General features: G+C 40.8%; 1 protein-coding gene across 7 annotated transcripts in view; it reads left to right on the top strand.

The window, feature by feature from the left end:
* TRPV1 (transient receptor potential cation channel subfamily V member 1) overlaps window positions 1-20,186 on the top strand; it is a 26,164-nt gene extending 5,978 nt beyond the window's left edge. For 2 of the 7 annotated variants that reach the window (XM_080356789.1, XM_080356788.1), the window contains exons 3-21: window positions 2,551-2,734; window positions 3,955-4,107; window positions 4,945-5,120; window positions 5,227-5,427; window positions 11,183-11,498; window positions 12,048-12,214; window positions 12,524-12,676; window positions 13,051-13,191; window positions 13,673-13,971; window positions 14,451-14,627; window positions 14,853-15,017; window positions 15,298-15,393; window positions 15,995-16,065; window positions 16,753-16,918; window positions 17,656-17,722; window positions 17,987-18,303; window positions 18,887-19,014; window positions 19,262-19,377; window positions 19,936-20,186. In XM_080356789.1, coding sequence (XP_080212915.1) covers window positions 2,551-2,734; window positions 3,955-4,107; window positions 4,945-5,120; window positions 5,227-5,427; window positions 11,183-11,498; window positions 12,048-12,214; window positions 12,524-12,676; window positions 13,051-13,191; window positions 13,673-13,971; window positions 14,451-14,627; window positions 14,853-15,017; window positions 15,298-15,393; window positions 15,995-16,065; window positions 16,753-16,918; window positions 17,656-17,722; window positions 17,987-18,303; window positions 18,887-19,014; window positions 19,262-19,377; window positions 19,936-20,102 — 3,260 coding nt within the window. In that variant the 3' untranslated portion in view covers window positions 20,103-20,186. The other 5 variants (XM_080356792.1, XM_080356793.1, XM_080356790.1 and 2 more) reach the window with 5 other exon arrangements.

Here is a 20,186-nt window from a genome sequence, read left to right as displayed (position 1 = left end):
CACAATTATTAATATGGAGGAGCAACATATTTGTGGCTTGTTAATTGTTTGTCCATCATATGCAATCTGCTGCCAGTTGAGAGAACTTCTGCATCATGTGAATGACTTTTTGAGGGACGAGAATATTATTCACCTCATAAAACATTTAACTAGCTGTTGCCTAGTATCTCAATACCTTCTAATGCTTCTACAGTAGCAGTTTTAGCAGCTTTATGTATGACTTGAAAAATAAGCTCTGCTTGATCTTTATGTTAAAGTGTGCATAGAAGTGGTTATCCAGCAGTTAATATCACTATGCTATTTTGAAGTTGCTGTTTGAAAGTGCAATAGGAGAAAATGTGGAGTGCAGTAGATGGTGTTTTCAGTCCTTTTTTTTTTTTCTTTCCCCCCTTCCAAAATCTCAAGGCAGTTTTTTTTCCTAGCAAGTCATAGGCTGTCATGTTGCATTTATCTTGCTGGTTACATTCCTGTTAGTAGGAGCTGAAAAAGAATTATAGTTGTTATTCTGGAGACTCTGCTTCTGTAAAATGAAGGGCCAAGACCTCAAAAAAGAAACAAACCACAGTGAGATAGTCACAGGGGAATGATTGTGCAAATACTCAAATAATCTTTGTGACAAGCGAGGACGTTTGAAAAGTCCGGGCCTTGGATTGCCAGCCCTTTGAGATAGGAATGCGTTATCTTCTTGGCTAACCTCCTATAAACCTAACAAAGTCTAAGGCTTTCAGAATGTGATTCCATGTCTTCTTTACCTTATGATGTACACATCTGAACAATTATACAAGTCTCATACAAATAGGAGTTATGCAGATAAAGCAAAGATTTATTGTAAGCCACAGAATGTTTCCCAAAAGTGCTGGTCACTGCTTGTCAAAAGTTGTCAGTGTCTTAATTGCTTTTAGAGGCACTGTTCTATTCATTACTGGCTGTAATTTTACATTAAATACTAAAATGACCAGAGAGAAAGAAATCCAAAGGCTGATAGACTGAAGGAGCTGTTGCTCACTTTCCAGCTGTCCCAAGGGCTGCGTAACAAAGCCTCATGGGTTCATGGTAGACATGGATTCTTATGTCATATTGTTTAATATTTTATATCCTAAAGCCACATGCCACTTTTATTTCGTTTTTATCAAGTGGAAGAGGGTGTTTGCTCTCATTTGTTTTGAGTAGACTAAGTGAATCCATGCACTTTGGAACACAAATTACATTTTTAATGGCGTCCTTTAGGATTAGATTTATGGTTAATAATATTTCTTAGAATCCATTTAAAACTAGGAAAGCAAATCAATTGGAAATTCAGTTCAAACAAACTTGATAGAACACAAAATGAAGGGAACAAGAAAAAGGATGTGTTTGCTTCGTAAGTTTCATATAGTATTTTCCCAGCTCTCAAGGATGCTTTTTACTGTGTGAGTGTAACTTCAGATCCTTGTGTCCAGCCCAAGAAAAGCTCTTTAGCCATGTTTGTGCTAGTCAGTTAAGCAGCCAGGTAGGTCTCTTCTCTGACCTGTAGGACAAGTAGCACAGCACAGCTTGAAACTCTGTTCCCATCCCCAGCTGAAACCCAAAAGGTTACCTGGATTACAAAGCCAGCTGGAGACAGCGTATGGCCTGTCTCGTCTCCTCACTGTGGCCCAGCGTCACTTGGGAGTGCAGTGGTTGTCTGAGGCCCAAGCTGTGCCATGGAGAGTGCCAGCAAAGATTGTATGCCAGTGCTTGAGCTCAGCCTCTGCTTAGTTTGCTGTGCTAGCAGGACCGTATGCTGCCTTTGCAGGGCTGCTTGCGGGGAGCGTGTCAGGGCAGGAGGCAGCCACTGGACTGTGGCAACAGCAGATGTTGCTGAGAAGGCTCCCTGCAGCTCTGGGAAGTTGCTATAATTTAGCTGAGGCCTTTTCATGAAAGAATGTGAAGGTTTCATCAAAGGTGTAGTGTTTTCTGTTCTAAAGGAACTGGTAAAATTGAGTTAAACCTTATTCTACGTTTGAAGCTTTGTCTTGTAGCACAGGTGAGGGATATTCTTTAGTATGTTGCAGTCCATTGCTTAATACATATAGATCCAGGTTTCCTGTTGCTTTGGCTCAAAAGGTGATGAAACTACATGTTATCTGTCGTAGGCAGTTCATTGCTAATACAGCATTCTCTAGGTCATGATGTGGCAGATCCCAATTGAGGTTTGTATGTGGGAGCCGTCTTATCAGCTCATTACCTCCCATAGCAGAATTGTGATTTTTTTGGTGGGTCATCTGTTAGATAAGTTGCATCGTTAATGTCTCAAGGTGAGAGTTGCTTATTCCTCTAGGCACTAGGAGTGCTCGTAGAGAAGGAAGGCCTTGGAGACTGGTCTCTGTTTTAGCAAAGGATGACTGGCATTATGATGTTATCTAGGGCTGAAAACTATGACTAATTGATTTAATTAAAATCACTACTGGCTCTGTGTCTGCTCTTCTTCCGATATATTTAACAAATTATCAAGATCACCCAGAAATGATGAATGCCAGGCAGACCATGCTGCAGGGAATCACTGAAGTTCTCAGATCCTGTGCGTTTCAGGTTGCAAGTGGACAGAGTGTGGCACAGGCCCTACGTTTGAGCCGGAGGGCGTCAGTCACCTGATTACTTGGCAAGACGGCCGCTGCAGTCCCACCTTCCTCTCTTCTCTTCCTCTGCCGCAGTCACATGTCAGCTTGGCTACAGGATTTGGGTGTGCCACAATCTACTGGTATTTAAAGAAGAGGTACAGTAAGCCTTCTCACTGACAGTTCCTCATCTTGAATTGATGTGACAATTAGTATTCCTGTAGCACATTAAGGCCGCTACAGGCTGAGGGGCCACAATTCTCTGTAATCATAATATTAATTTAATAGGCAAAGAGTATTTAAAATGACAGTATTCAATATAAACTATATGCAACTGTGCACAGAAGAGTCTCCGACCTCATAAAAATACTACAGATCTCTTTAATTAAAAGAAAAGCTTCTGGCCAAATAGTAACAGATGCCTTAAAAGTATCATAGAATAATTCCAGTCAGTTCTACCGCTCAGAGGAGCTCTGCTAATGCAGTTTGAACACTATAATTTTGCCTTGTGCAGATCGTGAAAAGTACAAACATGCCTAAAACAGTAACAGAATTGCTTCGTCTGGTTGCTGCCAGATGCTAAAACAAACAGTCCCTAAATTAATTTCAGTTCCTTCCTTCCTTAGACACTGAGATCCGTATGAGGTGTTATGAGTGGTCTGCTTTGTTGTGGCATGTTTGCAGAGGATATAATTTTTCGCTTATGACTTGGCAACAGCAAGATTTGCTCCTCAGTTTTGTCTGCGATATCCTATGTTTCTCAAAGAGCCTGTGTCTTCTTCAGCAGTGAGTTGGGGTTCAACAAGTGGGGAAAAATGTATTACATTTTAGTTTCTTCCAATGTGTGTTCAGCAGATACATGGAGCACAACATGATCTTGCTTTAGAGCTGTATAGCTCATGAGTCCAGCTGTTTTGTTTTGTTCCTGTTTTGTTTCACCATTTTGCACTATTCACATAATTTGTGGATCCTAGAGCAATCACAGGAATTAACCTGTTTTTTCTCAAATGCTCCAGGATCAAAAAAGTAAATTTTTTTTTGTGTCAACAATTTCTGGTAACTTTTGCAATGACGTTCTTTTGAACCTAGACAACGCATTCCTTAAAGCGTTCATCCAAGCGTTATCTCCATCTTCCAGAAGGAGATAACTGCTGCTGCTCTGGTAACAGCTTGGGAAACAAATTCCATTAAAAAACAAAACGAAACAAAACGAAACCCAAAACAAGCCAACAAAATGCAAGTTGATCACTGAGATGGCTGTTGCATTTTTAGATGGGACCACATGTCTGAAATACCATATAGCCCTGGAGATAATCTTCCTCCCGCTGCCTTAAAGTACCCCTCATTGTTTTTGGTTTTAAAATGTTTTGTTTAAAAGTCCAGATTTTCTGAAGTCTTATGATGCAGCTGGCACTATCCATGACTATGTGGTTGCCATGTTGTGTGACCTGAAGAAGCCACTCATGTCTGTCCAGAATGCTGCCAGCTGGGGATATTTTAATTGCAGAAGCAAAAGCTGGAATACTGACATGTAAGTGCTGGGTTTTGTGCATTGCTTATGTCAGGCAATGTGAACACTTCTTTGGACCCTAAGTATGAATGTGCTACAGATAAAAAGTGATTGAAAGTTACTCCTAGTTAATTGTGGTGTGGCCTGTACTGAAGAACTTGTTGAGTTTGCTCTGGTTTGTCAAATATATATGTTTAAATGATATAAAGTCTTACATATCTTTCAAATCTTTAATGATTTGCTCTTTCAGGGCTGAGTGCTAAGGCGTTATATATTTCAGGGCTTAGGGTAGGCCAGGACTCCAAGGTGAAAAGATCTGCTCATGAAGGTATGAAAGAGTGACAGAAACTTGCATTTGGCCTACTGAACTTCAACTAATCTGGTTTTGTTGCTGTAGCAACATAGAGTATCTTGCAGTTTGACTGTGTAAGGAGTTTTTGGATTTAACTTTGTGATTTGGTTTTAAACCACTAACTGCATGACAGCTTAAAAATTTGTTGATGCTTAGAAGTTGCATTTTTTTGCCATTTTTGTGATTGTCCCTTTACCCTGGAACTGCTTGTCCTTATGACATCAGTAGGTTAAACTTGTTGAACATGTGCTGCTGTATAATCTCAGGTAATCAGATTACACATAAAGGAAAGCTTTTTATTCTTCTCGACTATCCTAGTTTACCCAGCCCATTGAACTGGAATGCCACCCCTGTCCAAGACAAAGCTTTCTAAATAGGCGAAAGCATCCATAAATCCAGCAGCCACAAATGTATGGCCAGGTTAATCTGTGACTTCAAATAAGTCTTTGTAGTCACGCCGCACATTCCTGTGCTGCTTCCCTGCAATAATCATGTTCTGATTGCAGATTGAAAAAATCAGGCTTTCCTGTGCACTTGCTTCCAGAGGTGGGAGACCCAGGCAGTACTGCGGGCAGCACAATCTGTGCATGGCATGGAATACCCAAAGGAGCAAAAGTAGGAATTGCTCTGGGAGATTTCCAGTGCTCTGTTTATTCCTGTCTGACTGAGAGGAGTGATGCAGGTATGATCATTTTGGTATGTTATTTGGTTTTCTCATTGTCCTCTTTTAGGGCAGCCTAGTAAAACACTGTGTTGGGTTTTTTTGTTTTTTTCCTTTTGTGTTCTAGTTCTTAATATCAGCACCTCTGCTCAGCTGACTGTCTCAATGCCCCCGGGTTTTCAGCCTCCAGAGACACCGGATCCTTCCTCAGCTATTACTTATTTTCCCTACTTCAATGGTGACTACTTGGCAGTGGCAGCATCACTTAATGGAGGCAATGTGCTAGCAACGTTTGTGGACATGGTGTCACGGTGGACAGAAGAGCTAGGTAAGCTATTTCAAGAATAGTTAAAGCTAAAATTGAGGTTAATCAGCAATGTAAAAGGAAGCAAAGGCAAAGGAACAAGCCTAAAGCTGTTTGGTCATGCTGTATAAGGAACAAGGATGTAACTCTTGGGTCATGCTTCCTAGATCTCTGGAATTTCCTGCTGAAGCTTATGAACATGCTGGGACAGTCAGGCTTGGACTTCACATTCCCATTGCCTCTGGGTTTTGGGCTTTGTTTTAAGAGCACAAGAGAATTATTTTTTGCAAGTTGTTTTTCAAAAGTAAAGGTCAGCACATTTGAGGACAGCCTCTAATTTTGTATGACTGCAGTCCAAGAGAGTCCCTTGATTAGATCAGTTGCCTTTTGCTGCACATTTTGCAGCACACTAATGGATTTTATGACTCAGACTCATGTAATATCTTCTATGTGCTTTAAACATGGTCTTCACAAGTTTGGTGGTTGGTTGGGTTTTTTTGATCATCTCTTGGGGTCTGCAATACAGAAATAAGCTCTGAAATTGTTCTTTTAGTTAGTGCTTAGAGCAAACTTTTCATTCACTTGCAATTCAGCCTGCCATTACTGCCTTTAAAGATGTTGGTTTGTGTAATTTAGCAGAGTATAGGCCAAAAGGAATAGTTATCAGGAAAGGCAGTTCTGTCATCAGAAGATTTGTACTATCACAGATACTAAATACAATTGAATGGGAGAACTGTAAATCATAATCCTGAAAAAAAAAATTCCCCTCAGAGCATGTAAAAAGGTACAAAATATTTTGCTGAACGGATGGATCAGCATCCATTTGAAGTCTCCACATGTAAGATACATTAGACCCTTTCAAATTAATACCACAATATTTCCCATCTGCAGGACTTCAGGTTCAGGAATCTGCTATCTACATGAAGATAATCAAAGCAGCCTTGGACCAAAACGACAGCAAACTCTCTATCCACCCGACCATTTTTGGAGAGAGACACATGCCTCAGCAGTTGGCATCAGTGGCTAATATTGCTGTCTCTGACCTCTCCCTGGGTCACGTAACCAGAGCTCTGTGCCGTGGCATCGTTGAAAACCTCTGTTCCATGTTACCTGTGCAGCGCCTGATGGAGACGGGAGTGAGGAGGGTTCTGGGCAGTGGGAGTGCCCTTGCCAGGAATGAGGTGCTGAGGCAGGAAGTGGAAAGGATTTTTCCATTCCCTGTGGTTTATGGGAAGGATGTCGATGCTGCTGTGGGGGCTGCCATGGTGATGTTCCACAGAAAATAAAGTCATTGTTTGGAATAGCCTGAGATGATGCAGCTTCTTTTTGCTTTCTGTTTTTTTTTTTTTATTGGCTGTACAGTGTTTTACTTCACTTTTTCTGGAGTTGTATTCAACATGCCATCTCACTCATTACAGTGGAGGAAAAAAGCTTGCATTTAGTATCCTCTTCTGCTTCTGGGTGTACACATTTTGTTGCTTTGTCATTCTCATTTGTGAAATTAGAAGCAATTATCACATTAAGTTTGACTGAGTGACTAGGAAAGATCCATTAACTTTCTGCATAAAATGATAGTTCATGTGAGGCTCATTTTCCTGGTAGGAAACATGTTTAGGACTAGGAGAGGTAAGTCAGTGTCTGTAACTTAGTCTGATGCTTTCATTAGGGACTCCTTGTCCTTAAGCATCCTCACAATATACATACATATAGACAGCATAGAGGAATTACGGAGGAAGTGCAGACTAAATTAAAGGTTTTGTAAAAAGTCTGCATTTGCTGTATGTTGTCTTCCCTTTTTTGTTATTATAAAATACTTTTGTATTAGCAGATCTGCTTTGATTTTTATTGAATAACTGGAAAGAGCTGATAATACTATTCTAGCATGCTGTTAACTGTGAAATTAAGTGGTGTTTCCAGAATTTTGTAAAATTGTGGCCTGGTTTTAGGTTCTATTAGTGAAGGCAGGAGTATATCTGACCTGCAGGCCAACTTGGGATGCATCTTTAAGATCTCTAGCACATCTGCTGATGATTTTCCATTTGCAGTGATGGAGAGGGCTCTTAAGAGGTAAAATCATTCTCAAGCACAGAAGTCGCACAAAGCCTGGGCAGCATGTTGGATGCAGGCCCAAGAAAAAGGAATCATTTCCTTCTTGTTTATTAGTGGCCAATTTTGATAAGTGTTCACATCTCTCTATGAGCTTGCACCTTTAAACCAGGTCCCTGCTGAGATGGAGTGTGATGTGTCCAACAACTGTTGCAAAAAGCAATGGAGTGCTGCTGGTAGGAAGGAAGAAACATCTTCACAAGAAATACAGTTCAAGGAGGCATCAAAACTCAGAAAACGGCACAGAGCTCCTGAAGTGTGTACATCAGAGCACAGTAAGACCGAAAGGAGCTGATACCTGGAATGGGAGAAGGATCATTTAGCCAAAGGGACCAGCAAGAATCTAGAGCCTGAATAAGAGAGACCTGCCACTGATATATGTAGTTTTCTTACTGAGTCTCTGCTTTGGACGCAGCAAAGAAGTTAATTGTATTATTGAGTGAGATGCTCTGCTCAGCGAAGCTCCAGGAGCACCAGCTAAGGACCTGGCTTATTGGTAATCTATGCTTTTGCATTAATAAATAGGTATTTTATTTCTTTTGAGTGCAATGCTGTAGGGCATTTTAAGTAGTATAATTAGTTTGCTATTAAATAGGCAAATTTATGGTTCTTTTTGCATAGATAGGTAGTAAGACTAAAAAGATAGTTACCTTTTGCAAAACATAATCCAGCGAATTTCATTGAATAATTTCATAATGTCACTTGAAACCTCAGGAACTAGAGGTTTGGAGGTTGCTTCTGGCCTAACAGCTGCAGCCTGTCAGCTCAGCCTGCTGGAAAAGCTGTTTCTCTAGAATAGTTTTTGGTAGAAAGATCCTATGTAAATTGTATATTTAATAATCTGTGACACAGTTGTGCATTTTTAGGGATGTTAGATCCATCCTGAATTAGATAAGATTTTTTTTTTTTCCGCAATGACATATTTCAAAGCTGACTCTTATATATATTATTTAAACAAAACATAGTAGGAACATGGAATGATAGGATGGCCTTAGGACTTTCTGCCATTGGTTCTCCCTCAACTCTGTTCAGAATCAGCTTATCTTTAAAATACTCCGTGGGGCTTTACAGCACCCACCCAAGAAAGATGTCCAGAAAGTGATGGATCTCAGAGAAGAGCAGCATCATATTTTACAAACTTTTGTAAATTGAAATGAAAACTATGACCCACAGAAACAATTGTCTGATGGTTTGGGGTTGTTTGTTTTTTGGTTTTTGGGTGTTTTTTTTTTTCCAAGCTTGAGTGTATTTACAAAGAGGAAATCCGGAGAAGAGTATCCATTACTAAATGCAATTAAAGGGAAGGAGAAAAACAACAGCAACTTATTGCAATTCTTGTAAAGAGCTTTGCTAAGCTCCTGGGAATAGAAGCTACTGATGCTTCTGGTTCCAGAACTGTTCTTAATGATCTTATTGCTCTATTCTCAGTTCTTCTAGTGAATTTCCCTTGATTCTAAAAATCGTCAGACACATAGAACACTTTTGCAGCCAAATGAAGTGGAGAAGCAAACTCTGAGGTCTTTTCAGTCCAGGCACCTTGGACGAGGAATATCTGGCACCACATTCCTATAAATCAGAGGGTGTTTATTGAGACTGGACTGTTTTTCGGAAGACAGGATTTTTTGCAGTATTTGTAAGTTCTGCATGTATATTTGAATAGCATGGATGATAGCTATTTGTGAACTCTCTTTCGTATTTATCGTAACTTGTGATGTGGTTAGACATTATATCAAAAATATTTCCTTATCTCACTGTATCAGACTTCAGTGTACGTAGGATTCAAAGAGTTCAAGTCGGTTATGCATTTTTTTAGGATTTTTTTTTTTTTTTTAAAGAATCCTTCCACAGAATTTGAAGTTTATTTCCCTTGCAAATTAATACTCATGAGGAAATATGGATTTGTCTTCATTATCATTGAAATTACCAACAGGGTTCAGAAACAAGCACATATAATGACTAAAAGAGGTTTGAGCAAATTGTCAGGGAGACAGGATTGAGTTTATTCTATGGATTTTAATACTGTATTTATTCTATGGAAAATAAATAATTCCATTTTCCATAGCCACCTCTCTGACATTTTTGGCTCACTCCACATTTATTTAATTAAGACAAAAAATTAAAATTATACATTACTGTATCCCCAGTGTATTTTTTCCATTTTTTTAAAGCTATTTTTACAACTTTTTCATTGAAATAACTGTTGTTCTGTACTTTTAGTATCATATTCCAAATGGAAGTATTTGACTATCTATAATTTCATATTTATAGAACAATTAAATTAATAAGATATTACATTATTCTTTCAGAATTACTCTAAGGACACAAAGAATTGGAAAGGTGAGCTCAGAGGACATAGCGAGTTAAACTGCAGTCATTAGTATTTTGTCTATACTACACTGGTTTGCTTCCAGTAACCCTAAATGTGCAAGTTTACAAATTGATGTTCTCTTTATGTGTATATTGTGCAAAATTACAGCAAAGGCAAATGCCTGACAAAAACTTATTTCCTATCCTACTTGCACAGGAAAATGCAATTGACCCTTAATGTGAGTATTAAATAGTTCCACAGAACTGAAAATCTCACTTTCATGTACAATGTAGGTTTGCTGACAACCCCTCAGAATATTTTTGTGAAGAGAAACAACCTTGAAATGTGTTTATGATGTTTTTACACTGAATATACAGAGAAGATTCCTGACCACTGTAATTTGGCTTATGACTGAAGGCTTTTTAAAGATTTTCTGACATTCCTGTGCTCAAAGCCATAAGATTTCCAAGCAGTCTAGGATTTCGGGGTATGTTTCTAAGTCTGATCAGCTCTCTCTAAGAGCCAGCTATACAGGAGTTCAAGTAGGATGCGTTCCTGTCACCACTGCTGCAGTTTCTGAATACTTTGCATTCAGTGGCATGAAGAACAACATTTGTCTGATTAAAACAGTTTGATAAGAAAGAAAAAAAAAAAAGACTGCTCTGCTTTTAGTATATTACAGTGTATTTGTCAACTTGTGTCAAATTCTTTGTGGTTGTAAATCAGACAAGATCAGACATGTGGTCTTACAGTCTTATCTGTGGTAACCTTTCCCTTTTTGTTTCCGTGCCTCATGTTTGAGGTGACGTTCATCTCCTAAGAATCACGGGCTCCAGTTTTCATATAGCGCTGCCATAACTCTGGTAATGCTATTAAGTGATAATTTTCCTATATACAGGAAATCCTCTGTGCTCAGCATCGCTGTGATATGGTTATGGCACAAGCAGGCTTTTATCACACGCTTGATATAATCCTGAGAATGTATTGTGGCACAAGCAGTTAGAACTGGAAAAGAAAAGCAGAGATTGTTCAGGCTTTAGTAATGATTGGAGGAGAATGAGACCCTAATTTTGCGCAGAAGCAGTCAGCTCTGCAGTGAGGTGGCTGGCACGCTCTGGGACACTCTGTTTTGCGATCTCTATTCTGAAATGGGTGAGGACAGTGGGGACAGGAACAAACAGCATGGAGATAATGACCTACTAGACTGTTCTAACTCTGGGCATAGTGAATATGTGTCCATCTGTCTCACTTCTGGATGACACCAATCGATCCATTCCCTGCTGTTTATCGAGAGTAGTCCTAGGAAAAAGGGGACTCGTGGCCCTGTAAAGTGCTGACTTGAGGTCTTTGTGTCATTTCTCACAGACTACCTTCTCGTCATGTCTTCCATTCTTGGGAAGATGAAGAAATTTGGCAGTTCTGACATGGAGGAATCTGAAATGACAGATGAACACACAGACGGAGAGGACTCTATGCTGGAAACACCTGACAGCCTCCAGGGTATACTCAGCACCAAGGCACAGCCACCCAAAAGCAACATCTTTGCAAGACGTGGGAGGTTTGTGATGGGGGATTGTGACAAGGACATGGCTCCCATGGACTCCATTTACCACATGGATCACCTGATGGCACCTTCTGTCATCAAAGTTCATGCTAATTTGGAAAGGGGGAAACTTCACAAGTAAGTTGGCCTTGTAAGATTTGGTTGTAATGAACAGTTTGACAGCTGCAGACTCTGTTTCTTGCAGTAGCATTTATTCTTTCTACAGGAGCATGCCCATTTTTTCAGTTTAACTGTTTTCTATGCCAAAATGAGTGTTGCATCTTAAAGTGACAATAGGTGTTGCCTCTTGGCATCTCTGAAAATTCAGTCCATGGATATCTTGCCCAAAATTAGTGGTGGGCCGTAATTTACTCACTTGGGGCTGTTCAGGGAATAGGCATCACTCAGCATGAGAACATGGGATTGTCTGGCTCCCAGGCCTGCAGTTAGACTGCCATATTTCAGTGCCTCTTTTAAGTCTTGTTTTCAACTTTTCAGCAACAGATACATAATTTTATCAGGACAGTTGCTTGCAGACTTTGTTGAACTTGCGGACTTTGCAGATCCATCTATACTAATCTGTGGTGCTTACTAATTCACACAGACAAATGAAAAATAGTTTTCTGATAGCTTATAAAAAGTCTACTAAATATCTGACTGTAAGTAACTGAAATTTACCCTTGTTAGGCTCCTATCTACAGATTCCATCACAGGCTGCTCAGAAAAAGCTTTCAAATTTTATGACCGCAGAAGGATTTTTGATGCCGTAGCCCAAGGCAACACAAGGGACCTGGATGATCTGCTACTCTACCTTAATAGAACCTTGAAGCATCTCACAGATGATGAGTTCAAAGGTAACCTTTAGTGTCACATGCCTTAAGTTGTCCTCTTCTGTTTCCAGTACTGCTTCTGAGATGAAAACAGAAAAACATAATTGTGTTAAGTGTCTGCAGGAGATCCTTTAATAGCTAGTACTTCCCTATTGATTTGGCAATGCATTGATCATAATCTTACAGGAGAATTCAGAAAATATGACATTTTCTGTGAAACCCTGAATGAGTTTTCTTGTCTTTTGAAAGAACCTCATTAATTCCTGCATGCTTGGGAGTAGGTGGTAGGTTTGTCATCACTTCTATATAGCTGCGATTTTTTTGTGTTTATAGAGCCAGAAACTGGGAAAACCTGCTTATTGAAAGCCATGCTGAATCTACATGATGGGAAAAATGATACCATTCCCTTGCTGCTGGATATTGCCAGGAAAACTGGAACTCTGAAAGAATTTGTTAATGCGGAGTACACTGACAACTACTACAAGGGTAAGAGAAACAGCTGCTGTAGTGAATACTCTTGGTGTCAAGACCAAAGACAGGATTAGGTTGGGCTCTCAGTCTTCTGCATGAAACCTTATGTCTGGGGATGCAGCACCCCAAAGTTCCAGTGTGTGATTGCCCGAGCACAAATGCACTGATTTTTAGTGTAAGGTGCAATATTCTGCCATTTTTGATATCTAGTGACTTAAAAGCAAGTTGTATTTGCTGTCTGTGCGATCTTTATTTTGTTCGGTTCTAGAGCTTTTTAGTCTGCAAAGCTCTCAGTTCCACCATTTGACATGGAGCTGAATAAATTGTGGTGCCTGAAAGTTCTCAGTCTGTATTAAATGTTGATTTCTGTCTGATGAGTGTCTCTGTAGGCCAAACTGCACTTCACATCGCCATCGAGAGAAGGAACATGTACCTGGTGAAGCTCTTGGTCCAGAATGGAGCAAATGTTCATGCCAGAGCCTGTGGGGAGTTCTTCAGGAAAATCAAAGGGAAACCAGGCTTTTATTTTGGTAGGAGCAAGCACAGTATGGGCTTTATTGATTCAGTTATCCTAGCGTTATCCCAAGTGCAAGCTGTTAAATAATCCTGTTTATGTGGGACTGGAGGCACAGAAGTACCAGATGGGCTGTTCTAACACTTAGTCCAAGAATTTACTCCCAAAGGCTGAGATTATAAGGAAACACAGTTGCTAGTTGATGGTGTTCATTGTGAGCTTGGTGTCTGCATCCCTTTGTTTTCTGAGCACTGTATCATTTGAAAGGTTGTGACCTTCTGCGAGCTCGCAGTGCTTTTTTTTTTTAAGCAGCCATGTTTCTGTGATGCAGTTAAACCAATGAAAATGTGATTCTAACAGTTATCACAAGAATTGGTGTGATATCAGACAGAAATTCACTTCTTCTCATGATGAAAGATGGTAACAACATCATCTTTCTGTTTATGCACATGCAGTAATGGGCTTTCTGACCACTCATTCTCATTGCTTGTCTGTAGGGGAGCTGCCTTTGTCCCTGGCTGCCTGCACCAACCAGCTCTGCATTGTGAAATTTCTCCTTGAGAACCCCTACCAGGCAGCCAACATCGCTGCTGAGGACTCCATGGGCAATACTGTCCTGCACACACTGGTGGAGATTGCAGATAATACTAAGGATAATACCAAGTTTGTGACCAAGATGTACAATAATATATTGATCCTTGGTGCCAAAATTAATCCAATCCTGAAGCTAGAAGAACTCACCAATAAGAAAGGACTGACTCCATTAACACTGGCAGCCAAAACAGGGAAGATAGGGGTAGGTGAGCGAGTGTGTTTCTGTCCTATTACTGTATGAAGTTATAGAGAGTACATGCAGAACATTTATACAGGGCAGATTTTATCCCTGCTTATTGTTGAGGCCTTTTAGTAAGAGGAACTGGTGCTGCAGTTTAACATGCAAAACTGCATAGTCTCTGAAGACTGCAAAAGAGGTTGTGTGTGCCTGTGCCCAGCTGGCATTGTTCATGTACCACTGGTATGCAAGGCAGCCCCACTGGAAACAGAAAGTGGGTCTCTGCTGCCATCTGAACTACTAGAGGCCTTGTACCTCAGATTGTCTGATAGAACTGTCCTTGTGACAGTCCTTGTTCAAATGAGTGCATGCTCTGAGATGTGTAACATACATCTCCCAAGTTAAACTAGGGAGAAATTAGCCATTCTGTCTTGTGGAGATACTGAGGAACTCGGAGTCCTAGTAACACTGAAATGTTGGTTGTATTGTTCTTTTGCAATTAGATTTTTGCTTACATCCTTGGACGAGAGATCAAAGATCCTGAGTGCAGACACTTGTCTAGGAAGTTCACTGAATGGGCCTATGGGCCTGTCCACTCATCTCTTTATGACCTGTCCTCTATAGACACAAGTGAGAAAAACTCAGTGCTTGAGATTATCGCCTACAGCAGTGAAACACCAGTGAGTATGCACCTCTTTGGTATTTTATTCACAGGCTGGGGCACTGCTAGTGATAAGCTCTGTGTTCCACACTGCATTTTTTGCCTCATTTCTAGAAACCAATCTCCCTTCCTGAGTTTAAGGTTACTAGAGGGAGCACTTGCTGAAGATTAGTATCATTTACTGTTTTCAAAGCCCAGTACATACTGGTCCCATCAAGATTTTCCTCTTTCTCCTTCTGCTCAGAACCGTCACGAGATGCTGCTGGTGGAACCCCTTAACAGGCTGCTGCAAGACAAGTGGGACTGGTTTGTCAAACACTTGTTTTACTTCAACTTCTTTGTCTATACCATGCATATCATTATCCTCACCACCGCTGCTTACTACAGACCTGTACAGAAGAAGGAAAAGGTACCTTACTTATGTTATATATCGGGGAACCACCCACTGCATGATATTCCAGATCTGCCTCCTATTTGAATGTGTGCTCCTGAAATCAGAATTTTCCTCTTTCCTGAAGGCAGGAGGGAGGTTTTGACCCTGCTTCCTCCCCGTTCTTGCCCCCTTGCTGCAACACATTCAGAAACTTAAACTGTTCCCCCAGAAATGTAGTTGCTTTCAGCTGCTGACAAGGCCAGATCTTTCCTGTCCCCAGTTCTGCTGAATGTATCCATGTTCCTGTCTTACACAGCCGCCCTTTACATTTGGTCACAGCACCGGCGAATATTTTCGAGTGACTGGAGAGATCCTGAGTGTACTGGGAGGCCTCTATTTTTTTTTCAGAGGGGTAAGATATTTGAAACTTTGCTCTTTGGGCACGTGTAGGAGAGAACCAAACAGGCCTTTCCTGTTCATTAGAACTGGCTGCTAAGATAATCCATGTTGTAGTCAAGAGCTACAAATCTCTGTCCTTGGCCTGATTAGGAGTTCTCAGGTTACTAATGAGCCACTGGCTAAGATACAGTTTTGTCTATTGTATAAAAAAAGACAATACTTAGAAGTCAGTGAGCATCTCAGCAATTAGCCTGGGCAAAGCTAAAGAATGGGGTATTGCAAATAGCCAGACCTCTGTTAAAGATTACTTGTCTTAGCTTGAAGTCCCCTGTTTCCTCTTGGCAGCCAATGGAGAGTGTGCAGTGAATCACAGGTCCTCAAACCAGTGAGTGAATAGGTGGTTGTTTTCAAAAGAGCCACCAGGTATAAGAGAAGTCTAGTGTTACTGGAAGAGTCTTCCCTAGATCGTATGCCAGTGTTGGTTTTGAGCTGTTCTTGTGAGACGTTTTATAGGTCCCAGGTACAGGTATCAGTGCTTAGGTGATGCATTCACATGGAATACTTTATCCCTTCTTGGATGCAAACCTGGTCTTCATTCCTGTTTTGTTTTTCAGATACAGTATTTCGTGCAGAGGCGCCCATCATTCAAGACGCTGATAGTTGACAGCTACAGTGAGGTTCTTTTGTAAGCTCCAGTATCTTTGATTGCATTTCAGCATAGAGCAGATGAGTGTGTGAGATCTGTAGCTTTGGCTGAAGTCACTTGTAATAGGCAGATACTTTGCCGTAATTTCTTGAGTCCTTCCAAAATACTTGCCAGTAGATGTCACAGCACTTGAACAAGTGGGCCTGGATCAGTAACCTCCTTTGGAGGTAAAGCAAATGAAGTGTTGAGAAGTTCAGTGACTGTGTCACATACGAGAGTTAGGAGTAGATCTCCATATTGGATTTGCAATCAAGTGCATACAAAGGATGTGCAGAAATCGTCCCATTTTTAAAGGGACCTTTGCCTCTCCATAATTTGAGTGCTTTCTCTTCCCAGCTGGAGTGCAGCTAAACAGGGTCATTTCATGGGTCCATGGAAAGGGAGGGAGTGCTGAAGAAATAGGTGTTTTCTAGGACTTTTCTTCCAGTCACAAGGATGAGCAGAGATGAGACTACAGAAGTTTGTATGTGAGGAAACTGAGGAGTTTGTAAGAGGAACTGGAGGATTTGAGATGGGAAAGAATGAAGGGAAGAGAGGAAATGTCTGCCAAGGCTCCTTTGTGTTCTGGGGAATTCCTCATTCTTCTTTATACCTCGTGGGGCTCCTCTGTTCCCCCCACCTGTAGCCATCTCAGTCCTCTGCATTCAGACTATGCTTGTCTTTCAGCTTTGTCCACTCCTTGCTCCTCCTGAGCTCTGTGGTGCTGTACTTCTGTGGCCAGGAACTTTACGTGGCTTCCATGGTCTTCTCCTTGGCACTGGGCTGGGCTAACATGCTGTACTACACCCGTGGCTTCCAGCAGATGGGCATTTACTCTGTCATGATCGCAAAGGTCAGTCCAGTGAGTGGGTTCTGAGGCGAGCAGAGTGTTCGGATCAGGAAAGTGCTGCCAATGGCCCCATTTCCAGGAGAAAAGTCACCAAATCTACCTCCATGATGTCACTGGGGAATCTCATGTCAGTTTACTACACTTGGCATTTATTTTTTGAGTGAAGTGATCCATTTAAGATGTGTAGAAAAGCCACCTGCTCCTCATCCCTGTATTTTATAGCACTCTTGATATTATCATCACCTGCCGTGCTTCAAAATAACTACAGTGGGATAGGCATGGATGAAAGTAGACTGAGAACAGCACAGACTGGTCTGATGTGAAATGACACAGCTTTCTACCAGCTGGAAATTTATTTAGGAATAGTTTAAATGTTACCAAACAGAGCAATTAGCTAAGAGGCACTAGCTGGCTAATAAACCTCTGTATACAATGTGGCCAGATAGCCCAAGAGGGGAAGAAGAAAGATGGAAATGTTTTAATGTGGTTTGTACTCACAAAGATGAAACTATTTGGCAGGCATATGTCTTGCATATGTGTGTAAACTGTTGCATGAATAATAGAAAAGTGTTTTCTGTTTTTAAGTTCATTATCTCAGCAGGATAAACAACAGTTTAGTGCATGTACAGCCAGTTCAAAGCAAATGCCTTCTTGAGCTGAAGCAGTAATTTCTACCAGTTTTTGCTGCACTTTGTATTCAAGTTTTAGCAATATAAAAATCTTCTGTTTCCCCTTTGCAGATGATCCTTAGAGATTTATGTCGTTTCATGTTTGTCTACCTAGTATTCCTGCTGGGATTTTCTACAGGTAATATCACACTTAGAGTTATCTTTTTGTTATCCTAAAGAATCTCAGAAAATTTTATTTTTCAAGTTACTTTTTGTTTCCAACTGAAAACTAACAAATTAACATAATTACAAAAAAAAAAAATCTCTTCAGACTAACAATTATATATAGTAATTTCCTGAAAATAATATGTCTTACCTTTGTGCTCTTTTTCATTGCTTACAATGGAATTATGATCTCAAATTGTAGTTTTATCCTGCATATGTGATTCCTCTTTTGCAACAGCTGTGGTGACTTTAATTGAAGATGACAATGAGGGGCAAGACACAAATAGCTCTGAATATGCCCGATGCTGCCATGTGAAACGCGGCCGCACGTCCTACAATAGTCTGTATTATACCTGCTTGGAGCTTTTCAAGTTCACTATTGGGATGGGGGACCTGGAGTTCACAGAGAACTACAGGTTCAAGTCTGTGTTTGTCATCCTTTTGGTTCTCTATGTCATCCTTACGTACATCCTCCTGCTCAACATGCTTATTGCACTGATGGGGGAAACGGTGAGCAAAATTGCACAGGAGAGCAAGAGCATCTGGAAACTCCAGGTACGTTGACTCTGTGAGCCCGCTATCCAAGAAAGAGGGTTTGGAGAATCGTAAGGGATTTTGGAGAGAATCTTTAGGAACTGACATGTTTCTAAATAACAGGTCACTGCTTCTTTCTGGTTCCCCTGAACAGTTCCCCCAAAAATGTATTAGTTCCTTTTCTATTCATATTTGATATTTTGCCTGAGCAGATGCTCCCAGTGTTCCACAGATGTTCAGAATTTAGGAAAAGAAATACTTTTGTAATTAGACAGAGCTATGTGGGCTTTTGATGATGGAAAATCTTGATCAGAGTCTGAAGACAGGGATTACGCAAGGGGAAAACCAGTCTTTACCAGAATCTTAAAGGCACATCAGCTTTTGTTTGAGGTAAGAAAGGGAATGTCATAATTCTAATCACAGGGCAGTAATTTAGCATTTTAAATGACAAATTAACAGAGGTAATATTTCAGAGATGGGTATGATGCCTGCTCTAAGACTGTGACAATGCTAAAAGGTCAAGGCTTTCAAAATAAAGGTAGAATTCAGAATTTGTATGATTTTGAAGGAGCCTCTCAGTGGTCTGCTTTCTTTTACCTGGTAGAGAGCCATCACCATCTTGGATATCGAAAACAGCTACTTGAACTGTTTGAGGCACTCGTTCCGGTCTGGGAAGCAAGTCTTGGTGGGGGTCACACCTGACGGCCAAGATGATTACAGATGGTGCTTTAGGTAACCTGTTTGTATGTCAAATGAACAATCTTTATAGACAAACAGCATTAAGGTGTCTGGTGATGGGAAGCAGAACTTTCCCCCAGAGCACTGCTGAAAAGCAGTGCACTAGCACTGTCTGCAGTACTTCAGTCTGATCTCTGGGTCAGACCTGAGGCTGGAGAGGTGGCAGCATGTGATGGAAACTCATCCTGGAGTTGTTTGGTGATCCTTAGAATAGATACTGGGTTTGTTGTTCTCTCCCCAGGGTTGAAGAAGTGAACTGGTCCACATGGAATACTAATCTGGGCATAATCAACGAAGACCCTGGGTACTCGGGGGACCTCAAACGAAATCCCAGTTACTCTATTAAGCCTGGCAGAGGTGAGGGTTTTGGGGACCTAAACCCTAGTGTGGCCTACACAGTGATAGAAGCAGCATCGATTAATTGTTAGAGGGCAGTCAGTTTTATGCACTTAATGATAATGGCAGTCGCTAAGCTAATGGCATTTTCAGTCAGCACAAAATGTGAAGGATTAAGTGGGCTCATTATTCACATAGCAGTTTTACTCTCTGGAATAGAAGCCCCCACTACATCATTCTGACTGTAGAGTTTACGAGGCAGATAATAAGTGTAAATCCTGAGGAGATGGAACAGTGGAGGATGGCAGCCAAGTAGCCAAGAAGCTACTTTGGTGACCCCAAACCCTGTAGTTTGGGAGCTCAGCATCCAGCACAGAAGTTTTAAACTGTACAGTCAGTCTCTGCTGTACTTGCCAGATGAAATATGGAAAACTCATGGAACAGTATGGGGAAGAAAACCACAAAGCCCTTTCTTTGTGCTTCTTTCTTCTTCTTTCGTCAGCTTCCTATTTAAACCACTTGTATGTTTTCTTCTGTTTCTGTGGAGGGGAAAAAATTAACCATTCCTTTCCTTTGTAGTTTCAGGGAAAAACTGGAAAACATTGGTTCCACTCTTAAGAGATGGAAGCAGGAGAGAAGAGACTCAAAAAATACCAGAAGAAGTCAAATTAAAACCTATTTTGGAGCCATATTATGAGCCAGAAAATTCTGAGATGTTGAAGGAGTCACTTCCAAAATCAGCCTAATCTCATTTTTAAGAAGGTGGTTAATTCTAATTGCCTATGTTGGTCCTCACAAGCAGGGTGGTTAGAGCTCTTCATTCATAAGAA

This window comes from Nesoenas mayeri (genome assembly GCF_963082525.1).
Source record: "Nesoenas mayeri genome assembly, chromosome: 20".
NCBI classification, from domain to species: domain Eukaryota; kingdom Metazoa; phylum Chordata; class Aves; order Columbiformes; family Columbidae; genus Nesoenas; species Nesoenas mayeri.
This window is presented reverse-complemented; position numbering and strand designations above follow the sequence as displayed.